This window comes from Podarcis melisellensis (assembly GCF_964234715.1).
Source record: "Podarcis melisellensis genome assembly, chromosome: 16".
NCBI lineage: Eukaryota > Metazoa > Chordata > Lepidosauria > Squamata > Lacertidae > Podarcis > Podarcis melisellensis.
In genome coordinates this window covers 24,279,916-24,305,412 of record NC_138533.1, presented here as the reverse complement: position 1 = coordinate 24,305,412, position 25,497 = coordinate 24,279,916, and the positions used below count along the sequence as shown (strand labels likewise).

The 25,497-nt window shown below is 41.2% G+C and overlaps 1 protein-coding gene and 1 long non-coding RNA gene across 3 annotated transcripts in view; one reads left to right on the top strand and one right to left on the bottom strand.

Annotated features, from left to right (window-relative positions):
* Window positions 1-5,672: 5,672 nt before the first annotated feature.
* On the bottom strand, window positions 5,673-7,240 carry LOC309359159. Its single transcript, XR_014163748.1, has 2 exons — window positions 7,106-7,240; window positions 5,673-6,864 (listed from the first exon to the last, which is right to left on the bottom strand). It is a non-coding gene; the product is annotated as an uncharacterized lncRNA (long non-coding RNA).
* A 1,265-nt stretch (window positions 7,241-8,505) lies between these two features.
* Window positions 8,506-25,497, top strand: part of MORC2 (MORC family CW-type zinc finger 2) — a 49,408-nt gene continuing 32,416 nt past the window's right edge. Inside the window, exons 1-4 of one of the 2 annotated variants that reach the window (XM_081892268.1) lie at window positions 8,506-8,722; window positions 15,420-15,473; window positions 17,132-17,166; window positions 18,641-18,709. In XM_081892268.1, the coding sequence (XP_081748394.1) occupies window positions 8,655-8,722; window positions 15,420-15,473; window positions 17,132-17,166; window positions 18,641-18,709 (226 nt within the window). In that variant the 5' untranslated portion in view covers window positions 8,506-8,654. Of the gene's footprint in view, window positions 8,723-15,419; window positions 15,474-17,131; window positions 17,167-18,640; window positions 18,710-25,497 lie in introns of those variants that run through there. The other variant, XM_081892269.1, reaches the window with a different exon arrangement.

Sequence of the window (25,497 nt, the reverse complement as noted above, 5' to 3'; positions counted from 1 at the left end):
AGGAGTGCCTGGTGTGTTCTGGTCCATGGGGTCATGAAGAGTTGGACACAATTAAACGACTAAACAACAAGAAGGGTGAGCCTGTGACCTGGATTCAGGAACTATAGTATTAACCATCACATAAGAATGGCCAAGCTGCCCAGGTAATGCAATCAGTGACCATTATAAGGTATGCTGGCAGAAAGGATTTCTGCTGTAGACCACCTCCTATGATGTATATATGACTGGGGGGTGGTCTTTGGCTAAGGGGGTTGGGCAATGTCAAAAGTCTTTAAAGGTTCCTGCATGCTTTTGTTCAGGGTCTCTCCCTCCTTGGAAGGAGAGGAGGGAAATCTGTTGCAGCAGAAAAATAAATATCTGCCTTGGTTTCCACTGCATCCAGTCTCCATCCATGTTTCTCTGACTGATCATGGACTTAGGGGACTCAGAGTCCCACGGGAAGTTGGGTAGCAAAAGCCAAACCCCAATTTTTACATCACCTTCTCCCTCCTCCTCTGTCTCTCTGTTTGTCTCTCTGTTGTGCCTGCTGTAAGCCATACAATTCGGACCTTTTCCCCAATTGATCTCGAAGTTTGTTCTGGAACAGTAGGGTAAAAATGTTCTTTAAAAAATTTCAATGATATTTTATTATTATTTGAACTACTGTTTATTTTAAAAATTCACTTATCTATTTGATTATGACATGTGTATGCTGGCCCATAATAAAGTTCTTTCAACAACATACAATCAATAAGTTAAAATAAACTTGAAATGAAGAGAAATGCAAAACCAATAAAAAAGAGGAAAAACAAACAAAACTCGCTGCACATCAAAAATTAATAAAAGTTAATAAAATCTTATCCCAGGATGGCTTAGAATAGCGTAAAAGACAATAATATCAAGTACAAAGGAAAAAATAACAAAAATGGGAAAATAGAAAATGTTCTAACAGCCAATCATTTAAGATATGAAATATTAAAATGTCTAAGATGAAAACTTCAACCAAGCCTCTGAAAGACAGTAAAATGGGTGTCCAACAAGATATAGCGAAGATCTCTCAAAAGTAGTGAGTTTAGGGGACTGGTGAGCTATTGGATAAATCCTTGCCCATTGGCCATGCAACGTCAGGGCTCAAGGTTTTCCACACCTGGACAAGCGCCTTAATTCTTAATCAGAATGTACAATGTTTCTAACATGCTAGAGCCAGATTGACACGGGCATTCTCAGGGTTGTGGCTGAAGACATTTTGTAAGATTTCTTGGGTAAAACCTCTTTAGTTGCTGGTGGCTTCCTCTGTCCTTAAGACCCCAATAAGCAACAAGATCTCATTAGGCCCAGCTGTGCTATGGAAGTTTAGGGCAGCATCTCAAACTACAGACACTGCCAGTTTTCCACAGCTGGGCTTAAAAACCACTTGGGCTCTTGAAGATCCTGGCCAACTCTGTTTGCCTTCAAACAAAACATTTACAAGCATATAAAAACTAAATATTTGAGGTTCTGATACCAAAGCTCTGAATCATGGAGGGCAGTTAAGATTTCTCCCAGACCCTAAATGGGGAAATTGTTTGGGCAGAGAAGTGCTGTTTGCTATGAATAACGTCCTGTTTAGTGGTGAATAATTGCAGTCTCCCATAAGGGTGCACTCAACTTTACAGTCGGTGTGTGGGTCACGCAGAAGTAGCCAAGGGTTTGAGGGTGTTACGTTCAATGCTCAGTTTTAGGTGTCGAGTGCTGGAGATTAGATGCCAAAGAGATGAGAAGACTTTGACCAAAAGGAATAGCAATATTTTTTTTTAGTTTGGGATATCAGGAACAATTTGCAAGCATGCCAAGCTTTTGGAAAGGCAAAAGAGTGCCCCCTCCATGCTTACTGGATTTTATTAATCTTAGGAACTCTAGCACACACTGGCTCTTGCAACAGAGGAAAAGATTAAGAAATGGAGCCTCCCCATAGGCTCTTCATAAATCTTTCACTCTCAACTCCCCCTCCTTCTCTAATTCCTATCCTAATATCTTGCATAAGAGAGGAGGCCTGTCAGGGATGGGCTCCTTGTGTAAAGGGCAGGAGGGGAAATGTGCTCCCTCCTACACACCCACAGAGAGAGAGAGAGCTTGAGGTTTTTCTCTTGGTAATTCTGGAAATTACCAGTCGCTTTCCACTTCCTTAAAGGTAAAGGGACTCCTGACCATTAGGTCCAGTTGTGGCCGACTCTGGGGTTGCAGCGCTCATCTCGCTTTATTGGCCGAGGGAGCCGCTGTACAGCTTCCGGGTCATGTGGCCTGCATGAATAAGCCGCTTCTGGAGAACCAGAGCAGCACACGGAAATGCCGTTTACCTTCCCACCAGAATGGTACCTATTTATCTACTTGCACTTTGAGGTGCTTTCGAACTGCTAGGTTGGCAGGAGCAGGGACCGAGCAACGGGATCTCACCCCGTCGCGGGGATTCAAACCGCCGACCTTCTGATCGGCAAGTCCTAGGCTCTGTGGTTTAACCCACAGCGCCATCCGCATCCCTTTTCCACTTCCTTACTGCCACATTAAAAAATGCAGGGCTGAAGTGTCACAGATGAAAGCACAGACAGGAACACTCTTCTCCATCCCTGAAGTTCTTGCTCACCATTAGGAGAGCGATTTCCAACACAGGTGTGGCCCTTTCCAATTGTTATATTTTCCTGTGCAGCCTAGAGGGCTCTACATTATCCCTGGGCTGTGTACACACCATAAACTTAATGCACATGACCCAAAGAATCCTGGGAACTGTAGCTTGCTGAAGGTAGTGGAGATTGTAGCTCTGTGAGAGTTAAACTATAGTTCCCATGATTCTTTGGGGGAAGCCATGTGCCTTAAATGGATGTTGTATACAGACCCTAATCTTGCTGGGGTAGAATGTCACAAAAATAAAGCTTTCGTAGAAGCTGTGGTGCTCTTCTTTCAAACTGCAACAACAGGTGATATCTGGTTCCGACTGAGTTAACTATAAATCCATTGTTCTATTGCAAGTGCAGTTTCTTTCCCCATTATTTGTTGTAAAAATCAGCCCTTAGGATTTCATTAATATACCTTAGCTGACACTTGTTAAAGGTACTTTTTATTTTTAAGAACTATGTAAGAACATAATTGATAATAAAAATTGGTTGTGTAGAAACCAAAACTAAAAGCTTTACAGTCAGAATCCAAGCAAGCTTGGGTAAACATTTATGCTTTTAAGAGGCATTTAAAGGTCATTAACATCTCAGCCTCTTGAATCAACCAAGGGAGGGCATTCTAGAGGGTGGCTGTGCAATGACAAGTCTCCTCAGAAAATCTTAAAATGCTGCTTGGTCAGTGTCGTTATGCCAAGGCAAGATTTTTTGGGCCTACAAAAAGTGACAGCAGATTTGACCAAGAAAGGCAGAAGAGAAGGTAGTCCATCATGGTAACGGCAGTTGGTGAAATAGAACCCACATCTTTAATCAAAAAGGTTTCAATTCGCTCAGCTTGATAGTTCATCAGGATGTGGTTGTCTGTCAACTGTCCGTAGACTTATCAAAAAATGGCAGGAAGGTGAAAAGCCATCAGTATAAACTGAATTTCTCAGTAGATGATGCTGTATCTTGAATTATGCCGTCATAATCCTGTCAGCCAATGGAAGCAGCTTTCAATCTCTGCTGTTGCCAGGCTAACTTTAAAGTACATTTTCTTGGAAATTTTAACAGCTATGTTAACAATTCTTGTTCCTCTACCTATTGAAGGTATTACTGTATGTCCATTATGAGATGGATGCTGAAATCTAGGCGTTGAGACACAAATACCCTAACACCTTTCTGTAGCCAGAAATGAGCTTGATCTGGTTCCAACCATACCCATCCAACTCATTTGGCATAGCTCTGTACAAGTTAGTATATTTCTCTGCAGATCACCCCAAAATACAGACTGGATGATAGTGTAGCTCCTCAAGGTCCTGACGTACTGCATTCCTTCTGGTTGTATTTTGGGGTTCTATAAACAGCAGTTCTTACACACAAAACTTGTGTGGTTGTATTTTTTAGCAGTCAACACATACCCCCTTCAGGAGTTTGGGCATAAGCTGTAGAAGACACACAATATCTAATAGTTTTAAATGACATGTACACACACGAACTTTTAAACTGTAGAATCTGTTTCACCTTCAGCAGCTGCAAATTTTGACTGGGAGTCATCACATCATGCAGTCCCTGGACTGGTCTCTGCAGTGTTCGAAACTCACAAGGAATTTCATTAGCCCAAGCAGTTTCTGAGCTCTAGGTACAGTACTGCCTTGTTTTTTGGTCTTCAGAGGACTAGACCATGTGAAAAGTAGATTTTAGCTGCAGTTCATTTTCATCTTTGTATTCTTATAGAAAAGCATCCTTAAGACATTCAGTTGTTGTACCCATAACCTAAGCTTAAGGTGCCATTTAGCTCCCAGCTTTCATATCTCTGTTTCCAGCACTGGGTGTCTGGAAACAGTGGCGAGATGAATGAGGAAAACAAAGCTGAGTTTCAATTCTGGGCAAAACAGAGGTACTGAGGATGTGTGGTTTCCATGTCTGAGAAAATGGTAACTTGTCTACCCTGGATGGGGTTGCACTCCCCCTAGAGGTTTGCAAGCTGGGTGTACTTCTGGATCCAGCTTTGACACTGGAGGCCCGGGTAGCTTCAGTGGCTAGTTGTACCAGTTATAGCTGGTAAAAGGTACAGCAGCTATGGCCTTTTCTGGGTCAGGAAAGCTTGGTCACAGTAGTTCATGTAGGTTACTTCAAGATTGGATTACAGTGGTACCTCAGGTTAAGTACGGTACTTAATTCGTTCCAGAGGTCCGTTCTTAACCTGAAGCACCACTTTAGCTAATGTGGCCTCCTGCTGTCACTGCACAATTTCTGTTGTCAACCTGAAGCAAAGTTCTTAACCCAAGGTACTATTTCTGGGTTAGCAGAGTCTGTAACCTGAAGCATATGTAACCTGAGGTGTATGTAACCCGAGGTACCACTGTGCTGCAATGGACTCTTATCAGCTTCCATAGCACTTAATCCAGAAGCTGTAGTTAGTCCAGAATGCTGTAGCATTCTGACAGGATTGAGACTATGCCAGCATATAACAGCTCTGTTCAGAGACCCGTAAATGTAAAGGACCCCTGACAGTTAAGTCCAGTCACAGATGACTCTGGGGTTGCAGTGCTCATCTCGCTTTACAGGCTGAGGGAATCAGCACTTGTCTGCAGACAGTTTTTCTGGATCATGTGGTCAGCATGACTAAGCAGCTTCTGGCGCAATGGAAAACTGAAACCAGAGAAGCGCACGGAAACGCCATTTACCTTCCCACCGAAGCGGTACCTATTTCTCAACCTGCACTTTTGGGTGTGCTTTCGAACTGCTAGGTTGGCAGGAGCTGGGACTGAGCAATGGGGGCTCACCCCATCGCGGCGATTCAAACCGCCAACCTTCCAATCGGCAAGCCCAAGAGGCTCAGTGGTTTAGACCACAATGCCACCTGCATCCCTTCAGAGACCTGTACCAGCTGCCTATTTGACAAGTTCAAATTGTTACCAGTTGCCAAGTTCAAGTGTTACTATTAGTATATACAGCCAGTAACACCTTGGGACCAGTTTACTGTGAGATTGACTTGCCCCATATATGCCCCATCAACTAATTCAAAATGCAGAACGTGCACGGTTACAAGCAGTACAATACTCATTCCACATCCATAACAAATCAGTCTTTATAATCCAGTTACAGGAATGCTTTACATGCCCTAAAAATAGAAATAGGTCCTATGCTTTGTATATGTTCTTAAGCTTAGCATTGTTTTTTAATTAGAGGCAACAACAGATTTACACTTGTTCAGTAGCTGCACAACTTTGCACATCACGATGACCTGGAAGTGGCTGGAAAAGGAGATATAATCCAGGGCAGGAGCGTAGGTTTATGCATGTTCTGCCGTCTCACTCAATGACCCAGAATGCAACCCCCACACAAATTGGGGACTACCTGTATTGAATATTTTGATTTTCAGTCCCAGAGCTGTTCTCAAAGCGACTGAAGATGGGTACTGTCAATAAATGTGGACAGTAATGACCTCAATAATGAAAAATAACCAAAGCATTAAAAGTGATTATAATCAAGAATTTCAAGAAGCCTGAGAAAATGAAAAGGTCCTCTGAAAGGTATCAATGCCAGGCACGTCTCCCTGGAGAGAGTATTCCAAGACTAACACTACAAGCTGCAATGCTGAGTTCAACGAATAGACCAGAAACTTACTATGCTATTTGTTAGCAGATTAAACAAACTCTTAACTTGAAATCTAGTTCTTCACATATAGGTTCTCAGCCCACAAACTTTTAATTTCTTCATGAAGCCACCAGGAGTCTTTGCATATTCTTGGATATAAAATGAAAGGCTTCTTGGATGAACAGATTTGTCAAATTCTTCTGCTGTCTTTTATGGGTGGTCCAGAAGTTCCGCAGTCATGCAGTCCATCAAGTGAGAGCCAGTTTTCAGTTCAAATTATTTTATTATATTGTACATCCTTGAATACACGGTTAGCCTTTTGTTCTTTCACAAGATACAGAGCCTCAAGAATAAAACTGGATATAGGTCAATGATCTAATGTAGCTTACACCAACATTCTAAACATGTTTGACAGTGGTACATCTTATGCTAAATCTTTTAAAAATTTCATCCTAATTCTTCCTGTGATGTCTAAACCACTGAAAAAAATTACTTACCTAGTCTTGCTTCAAGCATATTTCCCAGCTTTTCCGAATGTATTTTTTCCCCCTGGAGTCATTCACACACCAAGTGATTTCCCCCTCCTTCTCTGAACTCTCTTTCAGCATGTATCTTTCCAATATATTTCAGGTGCTCTCAAAGTGGTGAAAACAATTTGCTGCCAAATTCATTTGTAAAACATTCATTTCTCAATTTATTAAAAAACAAGAGGCAAAAAACAGACCAGTTTCTCTAACACAATTCAAATGTGAAAAAACAGGCAAAGGTATAAAATGTCTTTTGAGCTAAAATTCCACACCTACTCAACTTTTTTATTTTTTGCTATTTAGCACTTCTACTATTAAACATGACAACACTTCTGACAGTTCTTAGCACAGAGACTCCAACCCAATACTTACTATTTCAATTAGCAGCAGATTCAACTCTCCCTACTACTTTTCCTTTACGTCTTTGTAGCCATTTTGCAGTAAGAAACTGGCCGATTGTTCTGAACTATGACTGTTCTCCGAGAAAGATTGATGCCAATATTTTGTTCCTTAAGTGTTCTGGAATAGCTGGCAAGCAGATGAAAGCAACTCGAGAAAAAGCACACTACTTTAATTCCAAAGACGACACAGAAACAGATGGATATTTTAATACCAAGTGCGACACGAGAACGTTAACCAAATACTATTCTTCTGAACTTTAAGAGCACACAGAGTCCTAGAAAAGGTGTTGAAATTCACCTTGAAAAAACCAAGTCATCTTTAATGACATTTAATTAGGCAAGGAAAATATATAAACTCGAGTTTTTTACACAAAACAACAGGAAAAGACTTAAGTACATTCACCCATCTTAAAATAAGGCACGAGAGGGGGGGTGAACCCCCTCAGAGAAAGGAGGCGATAATTGAGAGAAAGACGCCGCCGACGCCATTTTAAATCGCCGTCTTCTTCATGCAGCCGATTAGGAAAATGGCTTCTGGGCGAGGCAGCAAGCAGCGCGGCTTCTGAATGACGAGGACGCGCGCCCTGGCCCGAGGGAGAGCGGGAGGAAAGGGGGAGAAGGAGGGTCCCAGTCGTCAATCGGAAGAAGGGGGAAAGGGGAAAACAGCGCGCGCTCTCGCACCTCGCTCGACTGACGATCCCGTGAACGCCGCATCCAGGCTTCTATGTACACTGCGAACCGTCTGAGGGAAAAACCCACAGAATTTCCCAATGCGCAGACGCAGCAATCTACCGCCCCGCCTCTCCCCCAACGGTTTAAAACGGTCACGCGGGCGGGGGGGAGGGAAGGAAGGAGAGAAGAATGCGTCCGGAAACGGTGGGGGAAGGGAAGGGAAGCCGCTTTATTTCACTCCCTCACGCGGTGCAAACAGCGCCGTCGGGACACGCAACGCTCATCTGCTGTCGTTCTCTCTCGACTCCCCTCCCCTCTTTGTGTCGTGGTGCCAAGTCTTAATTGTCACGTGGGGCGCCGCCGCCCAATGGCGGGGAAGCGGCGGCGGTGGCTCGCTTCTCCGCCTTTCCCTCAGCGCAGTGTGTGAGGGAAGGCGAAGCCGTGTAGCGAGGGAAGAGGCGGAGGGCGGGAGACGTGGTGAAGGAACAAAGGACGGCGCCCGTCGGCGGGTTCTCTTCATAGGCATATTGCGATAAAGAGGAGAACGAACGAACGCACGCGGGCGGAGGTTGACGGTCGTTGGCGGCGTCGGGAGCGAAAGGGGAACGAGCACGACAGAAGAAGCTCGGGGGCGAGCAGAAGGGGGGGGAAGAAGAAGATAAATACGGGTGGGCCGGGGGGAGCCACTGAGGGCGCTCGTACGCGCGCCTGTAGTAGGCAAGCTTTTATAGCTTCGTTAGTGAAGAAAAGTGGTGGTCAGGGCGGTTGGGTCGCCTCAAGCTTGTTTTTCCCTCACGCCTGAAAATTGGCGGGAGGGGTGTGGGCGGGGCGTCGTCTTTATCAGCGTCATGGCGTTCAGCAATTACAGCAGCCTTCAGCGTGCTCAACTGACCTTCGAGTATCTGCACACCAACTCGTGAGTAGGAATGGAGGTTGTGGGGCTCGGTGTAGCTGTAGGCGTTCTCTTTTTCACTGCTTCTTGCACGTTGGCAGCAGCTGCTAATCCAGGAAAAAAAACCACGAAACGGTAATTGGATTCCCTGGAAAGGAACGAAAGCTGAGCATCGTCGCCGTTGGGAAGAAAGAAAAATACTGGGGAAAATTGAGCAAGGAAGGAACAGTTCGTGATATGACAGTAAAAACGGAGCATTCAGTGAAACTGAAGCACAGATGGAAAATATCTTTACCCACAACTTGCCTGTGGAATTTTTGCTGCTCAGAAGAGCAACAGACGGTTCAACCACGCTTGAAAATGAACGTAGCAAAATTATGAAAAGGAAGAATGTTAGTAGCTTTTAGGAAAGATTGTATATTTGCATATTCTCTGCATTTTAATTTGTTGGAGACTTGTCCCTGGCATTGTTCATGAATTCGAAGAAACCGGGAAGATTAATGCAATGTTGAAAGGTTTGATCTGCCACCTTGATTCAAAGTGGAGTCCATAGATTTAACTATATAATATGCTTATAGAAACATTTGTCTAGTTTTGGGGCATTTTTTCTTCATTTTGACAATTGTGCAGAAAGCTTGGCTTTTGATTTTCATGTTACAGATAGCCTTCTCAGTGATGATGAATACCTTTTAGTTAGAGAAGACAGTTATAGTGACAGATAATAAGGGAGGGAATGGTACTATAGTACCAGCCAATATTCTTGATCTGTATATATGTCTCTCACAAAATGGGCATCATTCAGCCTGCAGTATGATTTTGTCCAGTGCCTGTAACCCTGCTGGTTCTTAGAAATCCCACCAGGATTGGACTTCATTGAAGGAAGGCATGCAATAGGAAATTATTTGGTTTTTTCTTCACCACAGGGTTGTTTTTTGTTGGAACTGGAAGGTACAACACTACCTCTCCCCAAGTACAAGCTAGGTTCATCATAGTGTGGAGTCTGCAGCTTTTAAAATTCTTGATATCTATTCCATAATATAGGAATGGAAGAAGATACAGCTAGCCCTTGAGAGAGATCAGCAGCACATGGGCTGAAGAATGGCTGACATAATCATTCTCCCAGACTTTGCAGTGGCACTGTGGTCTAAACCACGGAGCCTCTTGGGCTTGCCAATTGGAAGATTGGCGGTTCGAATCCCCGTGATGGAGTGAGCTCCCGTTGCTCTGTCCCAGCTCCTGCCAATCTAGCAGTTCGAAAGCACACCAGTGCAAGTAGATAAATAGGTACCACTGTGGCGGGAAGGTAAACGGCGTTTCTGTGCACTCTGTTTTCTGTCCCAGTGTTCTGTTGCACCAGAAGCAGATTATTCATGCTGGTCACATGACCCAGAAAGCTGTCTGTGGACAAATGCTGGCTCTCTTGGCCTGAAAGCGAGATGAGTGCTGCAACCCCATAGTCGCCTTTGACAGGACTTAAATGTCCAGGGTTCCTTTATTTTACCTACAGTCTTGAATCTTCAGCTTTTAAAATTCTTGCTACCCATTCCATAATATATGAATGGAAGAAGATACAACTAGCCCTTGAGAGAGATCAACAGTCCATCCAGGGCACATGGGCTGAAGATTGGCTGATGTCATCATTCTTCCAGACTTTGCAGCTACCAGAGAGTCACTAGCTGGACTTCTGTGACATCAGCACCAGAGTGAGAGAAAGCGCCGCCCCCTTGGCAGCTGTAGCAACAGATCCCTGGCGGTTCACTGGGTTTGCCACTTGGCCCAAAAGAGAGATCAGCAGTACAGCTTGGACACGTGTGCTTGTATAAAGGCTGACATGACATCTTAATCACCCCAGCCCTTTGTTGGGATCACTGCTACCAAGAGAGAGCCCAGGAGCATATGGCTAACTTTCCCCATCCCCAGCATTTAGTAGTACCATGTTGATGGAATTTCTCTAACTTTATTTATTCTTGTAAGACACTAAATTATTGTTGTTATTATTATTGAAAATGATTTTAAGCTGCTCTGGATACTTCATAGCCAGATGTGAGATAATAAACAAACTGAAATATGTACAACAGGTTCAGCTATTTTAAGCACAGTTAAGTGTTTCCCTAGCTAGTTTGGAGACTGAATTTGTCTTGAATTTCCATTTTTTATGATAAAATTTAGCAAAGTTATTGGTATTGGCTTAGTTTACCAGTTTATATGATGTATATTATAATGGGACTGGGAACCTCTGCATATCAACACTACAGATTTTTAATAATCCAGATTATATTGTCTTGTGTACAGACTAGGATTCAACATGTACTTTGATGTGCTGGCAGACAATGAGTAGTTTGGTAAAATAGGTGACTTGAACCAACAAAATAATCCAAAGCACAGATGCTCCATCTATGAAAGCAACACTGTTTTGGGATGAAATTACAAGATTTTCAATTTATAAGAAATCAGATAATAGCAATATCTATTGTTGTATTGTGATAAAGTGACATATCAAGTGGCACCTTAAGCCTAGGTTACGGTTGTCACAGCAGAATGTCTAGTCACATTTTTTTACGTGCTTTCTTAACAATTTAATCACACATTCTACCAATTGGAAGGCATTATAAAGGATAGAAATTTTGCTTTGTATTCAACAAAGGAATGAATCTGGTAGGCAAAATCACAATATTTATTTTAATTTCACATTGCAACACCAGCCAGCTGGCTCGTGCAGCATGCAGCCAGATGGTAAAGATGTCAGTCACCATACCTGTGACAAGACTTCTCAAATGGTCGCAAGTAGACCATTCCTAGTCAAAATGTACCTGCTGAACGGGGAATTTTGAACACTCCTTAGAATTATAGAATTGTAGAGTTGGAATCTCAAGTAGATCATACAGGACAGATGGTTATCCAGCCTCTGATTAAAAACCTCCAGTGAAGGAGAGTTCACAACCTCCCAAGGGATTCTGTTCCACTGTCAAACAGTTCTTACTGTTAAAAAGTTCTTCCTGATGTTTAGTTTGAATCTCCTTTCTTGTAACTTGAATCCACTGGTTTGGGTCCTACCCTCCAGAGTAGGAGAAAACAGGCTTGCTCCATCTTCTATGTGACAGTGCTTTACATATTTGAAGATGACTACTATATCTCCTCTTAGTCACCTCTTTACCAGGTTAAACATACACAATTCCCTCATCCATTCCTCATAAGGCTTGGTTTCCAGTCCCTTGATCATCTTGGTTGCCATCCTTTGCAATATCGTTAAATGATGGTGCACAGTTTAGTCCGACCAAGACAGAACAGAGCAATACTATTGCATCCCTTGATTGGGACACTATACTTCTGTTGATGCATCACACTGTTGACTCATGTTAAGCTTGTGGTCTACTAAGATCCCTGAATCCTTTTCATGTGTACTGGCAAGACAGGTAAAAAGGTAAAGGACCCCTGACAGCTAAGACCAGTCGTGAACGACTCTGGGGTTGTGGCGCTCATCTCACTTTACTGGCCGAGGGAGTCGACGTTTGTCCGCAGACAGTTTTTCCAGGTCATGTGGTCAGCATGACTAAGCCGCTTCTGGTGAAACTTTGACGTGCTTTCAAACTGCTAGGTTGGCAGGAGCAGGGACTGAGCAACTCCCCATTGTTGGGATTCGAGCTTCTGATTGGCAAGCCCTAGGCTCAGTGGTTTAGACCACAGTGCCACCCGCGTCCCAAGACAGGTATCTCCCATCTTATATTGGCTATCCCTCCTAGTCTGCTGTCATCTGCAAGTTTGCTTAGCATCTCCTTAAGATGTTAAAAAGATGTTGAACATGAACAGGTCCAGGACAGAACCATGCGGCAGCCTACTTAACACTTTTTTCCAGGATGATGAGGAAGCGTTGGTGAGTACTCTGAATTCAGTCAGTCAACCAGCTGCAAATCCACCCAACAGTTACCTTGTCCAGTCCACATTTTACCAGCTTCTCTGCAAGAATATAATGGGTGACTTCGTCAAAAGCCCTACTTAAATCAAGATTCACTTCATCCACAGCACCCCCTGATGTAACATTATCAAAAGCATGTAACATCAAAAAGAAATGAGATTTTTCTGGCAAGACTTTGTTTTTGAGAAAGCTATGTTGACTTTAGCAATTACAACATCCTTTTATAAGTGCTCACAGTAGCTGTTGAACTACCTCTTCTAAGATCTTTCCTGGTATCGAACTCAAGCTTACCCATTGGTCTTCTCCCCTCCCCCCCTTTGAAGATGGGAACTGAGAAATAATCCTCAGGAACACTGATAGGGAGAAATTGCCCAGGGTGTGATCCAGCAGCGAGGAAACCTAGCTGAGAACAAGTAGTAACGATTTCAAGTAGTAAGGATCTATCTGAGATAATGACCTATCTGAGAGGCTATCTGAGATAATGATAATTTAGGTCCATGTGCTTGTTTCTTTATTGCATATTCAGGTTTGCATTATGCAAAACTCTGGGTAGAGGCATCTGCATTTGCACATTGCTGAGTTACTGGAATAGATGACACCTTGATGCAAGTAAGGATGAGAAAGCACAACTTCCCAACAGGCAGATGGAAAGTATGTTCTTGTGGAAAGCTAATCCTGTCTCTTCAGTGGTGCGGGTGGATGTCATTCATAATTGAATTCATCTGTACTGTTTCTCAAAGAGGTTTAATGTGCCTGTTGCTTGCTCATGATCATCTTTGTTTATATCTGCTTTTAATTACTTTGATGTAAGCAAGTTTGCCTATTTGAGTCCTACAAGGACATAGTTTCTCAGAGAAAAGAGATCTTATTAGTTAGACACTAAGTTCTGGATTTTAACCTGGAGACCGTAAAAACAAACCTCACTTCATTGGTGTAATATTTAAGGCTTGTTTTCACATACGGTTTTGTTATTTTTAAAACAAAATAGTAAAAGTACTGATCCTTCTGTTGCCAAAATGTTGCAGTCTGTGCACAATAACAGTACAGTGCCACAGTTGCTTGTCAAACTTAATCAGTTCTGGCAGTTTGTTCGACTCCCAAAACTGTTTGAAAAACAAGGCATGGCTTCCATTTGTCTGCAGGAGCTTCCTGCACTCAGTTGGAAGTGGCATCGGACTTTCGGCTTCTGAAAAATGTTCGCAAACCGGAAGACTCCTTGGTTTGTGGCGTTTGGGAGCCAGTTTGTTTGGGAGCCAAGCCATTTGAGTACCTAGGATGGGGGACTTTAGGGGGCAGAGAACAGCCCAATGAGGACTTCATGTTTCGTGTCAACAGAATGATTGCTGTCTTGAAGAGGAAAATTACAAAATATGGAAGAAGAAGGAATAGAGCCAAGTGTATTGGAATATGGCATGGCTGAGTTAACACCTTGAATATGAGTATTAAGCACTGCCATCATTTGTTGCAGGTCCAGCTGATGTGGATATTAATGCCTGTAGTATGTGTACTGTTGAACCTTCATGTTGTAGTTTGTCTTGAAATAGTGTTACTCGACCAAGGCACAGCTGGATAATTTTACCTTACATTTGCTGATGGGGAGAAAAGAATTGGACAATTCCCATGCCAACACCATAATTTTGTGCATAGGCAAACATGTTCAGACCTGCCAAGATACTGAACTTTTCCTAAGAACTAAATTGCTTTCATGACTCAAGAATTCTTGCTCTATAATACTTCAGAAATAAAAATATTGTAGCAACTTTGAAGACAATGTATTGGAATTACTGCATGTGTTTGGATGGCCTAGATGAGAAGAAATGTCAAGAAAATAATGTTTTTGCTTGTTTATCATGTGATATGAAACTAATATTTCAGCTGTCAAAAACTTCACAATTGCCTTTGTATTTAAATCCTGTAAGGTGATGCCGAAAACTCATAGAGTAAACCCACTGAAAAAAAATATTTCAGAGGGTTTACTGTGAATTTGACTTTGATATTGCTCTCTATTCTCTACTTAGGAAGCATATTTGTGAATAATGATGCAGTATACTGAAAAGTTAATACGGTTTAGTCCCAAACAGGTCAATGGAACCATTGTTTCAATTATTCTGACAAATATCTCAAAGCCAATAAACTAGTCAGACATCTTCAAAACTTTCGTGCAACAATACATGCTCAGATGAACACTTAAAGATGGTACAATCCTGGGAATCAACCTAGTGCACCCAGCATGGAGCATATGTGCCAATGTCGATAGTTCCAATACAGATTCAACATTCTTTTTTAAAACGTTCTGGATTAGCAGCAGCTGCCAGCATGCATCACTGTGGAGAGCATCACTAGATATATGGAGCACCAAAAAGTTGTGGAATTCCCATTTATTGAAAGCTGATCTATGAAATTGGAAGAGCTGCTTTCATGAAAAAAGCCTCTAATGTTGCGTATGTTAAGAACTGATATCAGTAATGCCTGATCACAAATTATCCGTTACAAGCTGTGAAACTCCAGTTAACAATTCCCTCTTTTTGGGGTGTTGAAACTATTGTTGCCTAACTGATACTCAAGTTTTAATTTGCTATATTGGTAATAGGGTTGCAATGCTCCAAGCGGACTGTGGCCTTGAATACAGTATATAACATTTGTTTGGTTCTTATGGGCTGATTATTTTCTGATCTTTGCTTTGGTTATGAATCTCTTGTTACTAGTAAGAAGACTTTTAATTGTTCAGTTTGAAAAAATAATATTGCAGAAATGGACAATATGTATAATGGTTCCCAAAGTAACCACTTCCTCTCTTTGACCTTGCAGAACCACACATGAATTCTTATTTGGGGCTCTTGCTGAGCTCGTAGATAATGCCAGGTATGTAGTCATCATCATAACTGCAAGAGGTTCTTGTTACATTGTTTAACCATTTAACCTAATTGAGGCAAATGATGTGAATATTGGGCTTGCTAGGAAGATGGATGCTATTCAATTGTGATTTTATTCAGCTTTGTGCAATAGGTTTTCTACCTTGTCAGTACTATTTTTACTTTACATTAGTTCTTTTAAACTGGAAAAAATGTGTCTGAAACTAGGAAGATAAGAACATAAGAATCACAGTTGTAGAATTGGAAGTGATCCCAAGGGTCATCAAGTCCAACCCCCACAATCACAGCTAAAGAAGCTCTGACAGATGGCCATCCAACCTATGTTTAAAAATCGCCAATGAAGGAGAGTCCACCATCTTCCAAGGTAGTCCATTCCACTGTTGATCAGCTCTCATCGACAGAAAGTTCTTCCTAATGTTTAGTCCGAATCTTTCTTTGAATTCATTGGTTGAGGTCCTACCCTCTGGAGCAACAGAAAACAAGCTTACTCCATCTTCCATGTGACAGCCCTTCAGATATTTGAAGATGGGTATCAGTCTTCTTTTTGTCATGCTAAATATGCCCAACTCCCTTAACCATTCAAAGCAGAGCCCTACTAGATCAGACCAAAGGACATCTAGCCCAGCATCGTGTACTCACAGTGTTCCACCAGAGGACTATGGAAAGCTTGCTGCCACAACCATGTCTGGGCAGGGAATCTGTCCTATAAATATACAATAGACTGGAGAAAGGTTTGATAAAATCTAGTTCAGTTTATCTGTTTTATAGGAACAGCTGCTAAACAGAATTTACTCTCATGGAGCTGGAAAGACATAATAATAGAAAGCTACTTTTAAAAAAATCTGGAAAGGATACTACATCCATAGAGGGCACTTTAAACAATTTTTTTAGTAAGATATTAACCATTTAAGGTGCAGTCCTATATCCATTAGGGGCGCAGGTGGCGCTCTGGGTTAAACCACAGAGCCTAGAGCTTGCCAATCAAGGTTGGCAATTTGAATAGTCCGCGACTGGACCTAACGGTCAGGGGTCCCTTTACCTTTAGCTATATCCGTTGACCTGGGAATATGTCCCATTGACCTCAGCAGGGCTAGCTTTTGCATAATAAATTGTAATAATAATAATAGATATGGATAGGATTGTGCTGTTACATTGTGAAACTTCATATAAAAAGCATGCTAGCAGAATAACTGACAGAAATAGCTTGATATTTCTCAGTTTGATTCTAGTATATGATGAATACTGTGCTCTATGCACAGAACTCTTAAATGATCTTGCAGTTGTCTGTGCCTTTGTATGAGATCTGCCATTTTCATGGCAGGGCTGTTCATAAGATCCAGTCCTTGTGAAAAAAGATGGGACACCAATTTTATTTTTCCTTTTTGTGCTGTATAGTGATCTAATGGTAATGTGTTTGATGAACTATACACCTGCTTTTAAAACAATACTGCATAGTATAGGTGGTGCTCATAGGGTAGAAATACATGAGAGCCTCCTTGAAGAGTATTGACATTTCAACCATCTAAAGATTTTTATCCATGCCCTCAGTTGTTTCTGGAATTAGCACCCAGGCATGCTTTTCTGCTACAATTGCATCATTTTCACTCCACACGTTGAATGTTGATTTTAATGTCTGCTGTTTTATAGAGATGCTGATGCCACAAGAATAGATATCTTTACTGGTAAGTTTTCTCTTTTCTACAATTGCCATCTTTGCTTATAAGCCCTAGAGTATGACTGTGGGAAGGAGAAATAATAGATTTCTTACGTTGGTAGCTACATAAAGTGTTTATGTGCTGATATATAATGCCCTGACCAATATCTTGGCCAAAAAAGAAAGGCATAATGGAAGAATTGTTTTATTCTTTAATAGTTCCTGATGTAAATATGCTGTTATTTGTCATGATAATAGGAAATAATTTGTTAGCAGTAGCTCAGTTCTTTCTTTAAGCTGAATTACCGTGCAATTATTTTAGGGTGTTGATACTGGTTCAAAGGGGAATAACTGCAAGTTTGAAATACACTTTCTGGTAATGTAACAGTTCAGATCTGACTGTTGTCCAGGGTGCAGTATGCATGAGTAAAGTAAGAGAAAAGATAAGCAGATAATATTTTTAAAATGGACCATGTTTTGAAAAGGCAAAGCACAAGATAATATTCACTCTTTTGTACTGTTAAAATTGTCACTATGAAATGGCAGAGTTCCATGTTTGGGATCAAAGAATTTTATAATTTGCAGTTTTATTCTAGAGCATTGTGAAAAGGCTTTTCCTGCTCTACAATTTTTGGATGCAGAATTGAGATAATTTTTTTATCCTGTTCAACTAGTACTTCTTTTGCCATAAAAAAGATCTGTTCCCTGTTCTCATGTTACTCTTCCAGCATGGGAACAGCATCCATGTTATCTCAGGATATGGTCTGAATACACCTAGCCGAAGTTATGCAGGTCTAGGTGTGGTCAGTGCCTGCATGGGTGACCACCTGGGACCCACATGTACACTTCTCTGCATTCAATTGCTAGCTTTGAGACATAAGTATCAGATGGATCTGGCAACTGAGATGTCCACTCCAGCATTGCAATACAGTACATATTAGTTGGGCTTAAGAGTTCTTATGGCTAGTGACCATCCTATTTAATTCTATTATTGAATATATGGACTTTTTTATATTAGGATCTTAGATAGGTTATATCCAACTAACTTACTCAGCGTAAACTCACTGAAAGTAATGGGCCTAAGATAGTCATATCCATTCATTTCAGTGAGCCTACTATAAGTATGATTAACATTGGGTGGAACACACAACTTCCAGTGTTTCATCACCAATCCAATCCAATTTTATATTTTCTTGGTTCTTCAAGTTTGGCACTTACTGAACTCCACAGTTCCACTTAACTTGATAAGTATTCCATCACCAGTTAGGGAAAATTTTGAGAGGAGGTTTTTTTCTCCATCTTGAAGCTGGGGAAGGAGTAGGAATGGTTCTCCAGTTGTACTCTTGGAGTTGGAAGGTGATTTTGCCCTTGCTTGAAGATGCAGCTTGAGGTCAAGGATAAGCAGACGGGCAGAGCCCCAGGAACCATAGTTTTTGGCTCGGCTACCAAGGCTAGCCAAAAATGATGTACCTTTGACATTGAATTTTTTTCTCTTTTTGTAGTACATCAAGAGAGCTTGAGAGGTGGCTTCATGTTGTGTTTTTTGGATGATGGAGCAGGAATGGATTCAAGTAAGTGAAAAGAGATTGGAGAAAAACTGGAAATGTGAACCTTGAAGATACTATTTTAAAACTGGAAATATGATGATTAGGAAAAATTCATTCTACGTTAACATACACTAGTGGTCAAAATTGTGGAAACCTTTTGGAAGAAGTGTATTTCCAATATTTGATGGCTCATAACGCCACCTTTTTTGAAGTAATACCATAAAATTATATATCAGCGGAAAGATAATTTAATGAAGAATGTAATAAAACAAGGTTTGTTCAGTTATCTGTATTCTATCAAAAGTTATAGCCAAATAACCAGAAAAAGGAAGCACAACTTGCTTAGGTTGATATGTAGTAGCTGTCCTTCATTTGAATGTAGCCAATGAGCATGAGTGTTTAGAGAGCCAATCAGGTGTCATCTGGTTTTGCAATGATCCAATCAGGTCGCAGTAGTATTTGGCTATTGATGTTATGTGATTGCTATCAAGTTGGTTGGGGTTTTTGTGTTCTTTCATTTAGAGCTTGTAAAACCTAATAAAATTAAAGAAATGGCGTAAAGAGATGACTGGTCACCCAGAAAACGATATAAAATAGTACTATTAAGTGAACAAGGCTACCGTTATGAAGAAATTAGAAGAAAAATTGATGGAAACTTAACCCAAGGTGGCATTTCTGAATTTTTGAAGAGGTATAAGGAGACTCAATCACTGCAAAATCAGACTGGTAAAGGCAGGAAAAGGTGCACAACAGCAAGTGACGATAGAAGAATTGAGAGACTGCCTACATGACAGAAGAAAATCATCTGGATGTGTACAAGATGACATGGCTAAATGTAATGTGAAGTTGAGTGCAAGGACTGTTCGGCGCAGACTGTAGGAATATGTTCTAAATGCTAAAATTCCAAGGAAAAAAGCCATTGTTATCTCTTAAACAAAGGTTGAAAAGATTAAACTGGGCTAAAACCCATGTTAACTGGAAGTCACTTAACAATGTTACTCAGATTGGATCAAGTTTAGTTATGATTTATGATTGATTGTTTAAAATTTTGAAAATCAATAAAAAAAAATTTGGGGAAACCAAACCCATGTTAACTGGATAGTAGAACAACGGGGCTGTGTTATTGGGAATGATGAGACCAAAATCTTCTTGGTAGTGATGGCATGAAATACATGAGGAGAAGCATTGGAGAAGATTTACATCCTATTTGCATTATACCTACCATGAAACACCCAGTTAGTGTTATGATCTGGGGTTGTATGACAGCAAAAGGTGTGGGCAAAATTTGCGTCATTAATGAGAATGTTAATGCCCTAAAATACATAGCCCATACCTTAACCCAACTGAAAATCTATGGAGCTGACTAAAGAAACTTGTTAGTCAGAAACAACCCAGCAATAAAACCCAATTAATAGAGGCAATAATTCAATCTTGGTTTCACGTTATTACAGCTGCAGAACTAAAAAAAACTTAGTTCATGAGAAGGCATTGTAAGGTCATAATTAAAGCTAACGGTTACCCAACTAAGTATTAATTGACATGGTGAGAATTTTTGTGTATCTCATTTTTTCTATGTATTTCATGCTTAGAACTGCTGTTGTAATATATGATCCTTCATAAAAGTTACTGCATTATGTTCTTCATTAAATTATTTTTCCATTGATATACAATTTTATGGTATTACTCCAAAAAAGTGGTGTTATGAGCCACCAGACCTCAGAAATACACTTTCCCCAAAAGGTTTCCACAATTTTGGCCATTAGTGTAGTTAGAGGGATGTGGGTGTAAGTTCATGCAAAGTAGCCTTCAAGTGATAATGTTTTGCTTTTTGTTCTGAACAACTATCGACAAAACAGTAAAAGCAGTACAATAAAACATCATTTCCCAGAAGCACGAAAACAAAAGTTCTGAATTCCACTGTTTAATTAGGCAATCAGATATTGCTTCCAGATGATCTTGAAGATGGTGGAGATTCTACAGAAGAAATTACTCTTGAGTCAGACACAGGAACCGAGCAGCTAGTACAGTGCCTTTCTCCTCTGTTGTTGTTTTTGCAGTTGGATTCAAAACTATGTTTACTTGATCTCTTGACATTCAAATATTAGAAGATCCCCACAGATCTTGTAGAATTCTGATTACTGAGTACTTGAACTTCCAGAGTTCAGAGGACTGAGAACACTAGCTGTTGTGTCCTTCATCATGGTATTTTTATCAAATCCAGAAGAAAATCCAATTGCTGTTGGATTACCTGGCGAATTCTGGTCTACTTAAATATATCACCTGTCAAACCAAACGAAGTATGTTGCAATCAGAGTTGCAAAATTTGCTGCAGCCACAGAAAATAATAAAAAAAGTAACAGCTATATGCTGTTAGCTAGCAAAGTATACATTTGCTCACCCACACATCAGTTGGGTTTATGTACACTGCTTCCATTTTTATTTTTGATCACGAAATAAGTAGAGTACAGCATTATGTCCAGATGTATGAGAATTATTTCACTGCTGATTGCAGGATGGCCTAGCTTCTTATGACCTAGTTATGTAACCTCCAGGCATTTGTCTGGATCCTGCGCATCAAATTGGAGAAAAATTAATACCCAAGAAAGGTCCTCAGTGGCTTCAGGTTGGTGGAGAAGACAAGGTTACTTGACAACTAATTTTGCTAACTACACCAGTGTGGAATTTGACCTGGAATCTGTATCAGCAGGAGCAGAGAGGCCTCCCAGCTGTCATCTTCGAAAATGGGTACTGTGAGCCTCAAACTATACACTCTGACGGATCGTTAAAACTGAGGTTAACATTGAAAATTACATTTGCAGCACTTCAGACTCCTCTTCTGGTTGGCATGCTCCTTTTCTGTTCAGTTGACATATTAAAACCTGCTATTCTCTTGTCCAGCCACTTCATCCATGATAATGATGTCTTCACTATTGCCAGGTCTATACCATTATATATACTCCTGCAGTCAATGCACTCATGCTATCAGAATACTACCGTGCCAAGTTGGCTCCTGCAAACTCTTTGAATCTAGCATTGCCAATTGAGAGCAAAATACATCTTTAAGAAAAGCAAAGTGTTTGTGCAGTAGAAGGACTATAACATCTGAAGAGTGTGACCTAGGTCATGAGACTATTTAAACTTCCCATCTTCCTAGCATGTTTTCAAAGTGATCATGGAGAAAATAGTAAAACTACAACAGTATAAAAAGTTATCTTTTGAAAATGTTTAAAATATAATAGATTACAAAACAATAAATCAGTCGAAAAAGTTGCTCTATCCCAACACAAACTCCACTTAACAGCAATAAGTTTTATATTCTGGGGGCAAAGACCGATAGCAGTCTTCAAACAGTGAAAATGGTGGAATCCGTCTGCTACATCAAGTGACCTGATGGTATCTCTTTCTTCTATGTCACTGCTGAAAGAGCATAATATGAGCCTGCTGTATGATGCTAATAGCTCATTAGTCCTGCATCCTGTTCTCACAGTGGCCAGCCAGGTGCCTGTAGGAAACCCTCAAGCAGGATATGTGTGGCTACCTTTGAAAGTGACTCTGAAACTACAATTAATCCAGAATGCGGCTGCCAGACTGGTAACTAGGAGTGGCTACTGGGACCATTTGACACCGGTTTAAAAGACCTACATTGGCTCACAGTTTGGTTCTGAGCACAATTCAATGCATTTGTGATGACATGAATGAATGAATAAATGAATGAATATTTATTTGTATCAGCCATAGCAATAAAACAACAATACGATTTACAAAGAATAGAAATAAAAAGTCAATTATATAAAATACATTTTAGGGTTTTGAATCAATAGTCAAATAGTAGATCTTATTCTGATTGCCCCAGCTAAAAACCTTGCTTGCCTTTGCTGTCACCTGCTCATCTTGATCTGCCAAGAGAAAGGACACTGTGGCAGTGGTTGGGCAACCTGGAATGGACAAGAAAAGTGGTGACCTTTAAACCCCTAAATTGCTTTGGCCTTGTATACCTGAAGGAGCATCTCCACCCCTGTCATTCAGCCCAGACACTGAGGTCCAGTTCTGAGGGCCTTCTGGCAGTTCCCTCATTGCAAGAAGTGAAGTTACAAGGAACCAGGCAGAGGGCCTTCTTGGTAATGGTACCCACCCTTCGGAATGCCCTCCTGTCAGATGTCAAAGAATTAACCAATTATAAGCCTCCTGTAGACATCTGAAGGCAGTTCTGTATTGGGAAGCATTTAATATTTAACGTACTGTGTTTCTTATATTCTTCTGGAAGCTGCCCAGAGTGCCTGGGGCTTCCCAGTCAGATGGGCAGGGTACAAGTAATAAATAATTATTACTATTATGAATGCACAGCACTCTTCCCACCTGCAATTCCCAGCAACTGATATTCAGAGGTGCATTGTGTTTGGCGGTGGAGTTAGAACATGGCTAATAGTTGTTGATAGCCTCCTCTGTGAATTTTTCTAATCCTCTTTTAAAGCCATCCAGGTTGATGGTTATCACTGCCATCTGTAGGAGTGATTTCCATAGTTTGTTTATGTACTGCTGTATTTTGTACCTTAGCTAGAAAAAAATGAGTTGAATGATTTGCAATTTTGTATTTGTATAAAATATTATGTTCATTTTTCACATGGTCTAGTCCTTCCCCTGCCCACCCCCTAATATTGTCTCTTCTCCAGTCTTCAGAGAGTAGCTGGAAGTGGGGAGGCAGCAAAAGGTCCTCCTTTTGTTACACTCTGCAGTTTTAATCTGAAAACGTAGGCGCAGTACTGCACCCAGAGCTCAGAAATTGCTTATGCTAATGTTGTAAACTGCGCCCAGAACCATGGGAGTTTCAAACACTGGATCTTTCCCGGTGGCTTTGTGCAGATACTAAAGTGCAGTGGAGAGAGCTTTGAGCTTTGCAGCATCACATGTCAGCTTCTCTATGGCTGACCATGGCTCTCCAGTGGTCAAACTCTAGAGCAGGAGTAGGCAACCTAAGGCCCAGGGGCCAGATCACCTTCTCAGTCTGGCCCGCAGATGGTCCGGGAATCAGCATGTTTTTACATGAGTAGAATGTGTGCTTTTGTTTAAAATGCATCTCTGGGTTATTTGTGGGGCATAGGAATTCATTCATTTTTTTCTTCAAAATATAGCCCGGCCCACCACATGGTCTGAGGGACAGTGGACTGGACCGGCCCACGGCTGAAAAAGGTTGCTGACCCCTGCTCCTGAGTATAATAAACTGAAAGAATGAAACTTTCTGACCAAATGTTTGAAATGGTTGAGGAGCTACAGTGGTGTAATCCACTGTATCAAAAGCTTTTATAAGATAAGAAAGAAGCATTATCTTTTTTCTCCAGTTTGATATGATTAATTAGACTATTATTCCTATCTCTGTTCCAAACATAGACCTACACATCTGTGAAGGAAGTAGTTCTAAAACCTTACAAACTCCATATAATTACACCTTCAACCACATGGAGAAAACATTGACCCTAATACCCATCAACCGTCAGACTGGAGCAGACCTTCAGTATGGGCACATTTCTGTCCCAGAGTTCAAGGTCTTGTAGGAATATCTCCAGGACAACCTGGAAAGGAGGTTTATGAGCCACGTATCTCCCCAGCCAGTCCATCTATATTCCCTAACTTATTCCCTAACTTTTTGCAGATGAGTCCCAATAGTTTACTAAATTGACCTGGTATGAACCCTGGAGATGGATAAATGGAAGACCATGTCTCACACCCTCTGCAACCATTTCAAGTAGTTTACCTATGCATTGTTTCTGAAACTTTCTAGCACCTTTCCAGCAATGTGATTAGACTTCCTTGACTAGCTCGTGATGACAAATGTAGATGACATATTGAGTTTCTGTGAGTAACCTGAGGAACATAGACAACATGTCTGCTTAGTCTTGGAGCGATTATGTGAACACAAGCTTTCCCAGGGACCTTCAAATGTTTTAATGGAAAATGATGTTCCTCCGTGGATACACAAAGATCCCAGCAGAGCTTGGGGCTTTGCCAACTTCTTCTGCAGACTTGTTTATACCACCTCCCATCTGGTTTCACCTTTCACTGGGCTTCTGAGAAAGACCCTGTTGCAGGTGTGAAATATGCATTCAAAAGGCTGAAGGCTATCTTCATCTCTGACCCCATTCTGCTTCACCCTCACCCAAGCCAGCCATTATAATAACAGCAGGTGCATCTAGTAAGGTTGTGGGGGCCATTTTGTCCCAGTGCCAGAACCTCATATTTACATGCAGCATTTTATTTGCAGCAACAGGCCCCTACTGAAGAAAATGATAACTTCTAGGATTGGGAGCTACTGGTCATCAAGGCGGGATCATAAAATGTACAAAACCTCACCAGTTGTTATTTGTTACACTTGGTAGTTGCAAACCAATATTACGGGAAGAATGGCAAGGTTGATTTTTTTTTTCCTTGAAAAGATGGGCTCTGTTCCTGTGAATAGATTCTACTATCCTTAATTCTTACCCCTTCATGAAACTATCAATGTGGACTTCCCTCCCAGGCTCAGAGAGCCCTGCCAACTGATGCATATGCCATTTAGCATCTGATTGGTGTAGCAGCCGATGTTGACTGACCTCATGTCCATATAAGGGCTACTACCTTTTCCACCACCAGAGATACTACTTTCATGAGTGTCCACTTAAGCTTGAGACCCTCCATGGCTACCATCTTGCTTCTGCTGGGGTACTGCATTCCTGAGAAGCTCCTGACTTCTGGTGCCTATCCATATGAAAGGATGTAAAACACTGTCAAGTTCTGTGATGTCGTTACCTGGAACAAGACCCCACACCAGAGACCCCAGG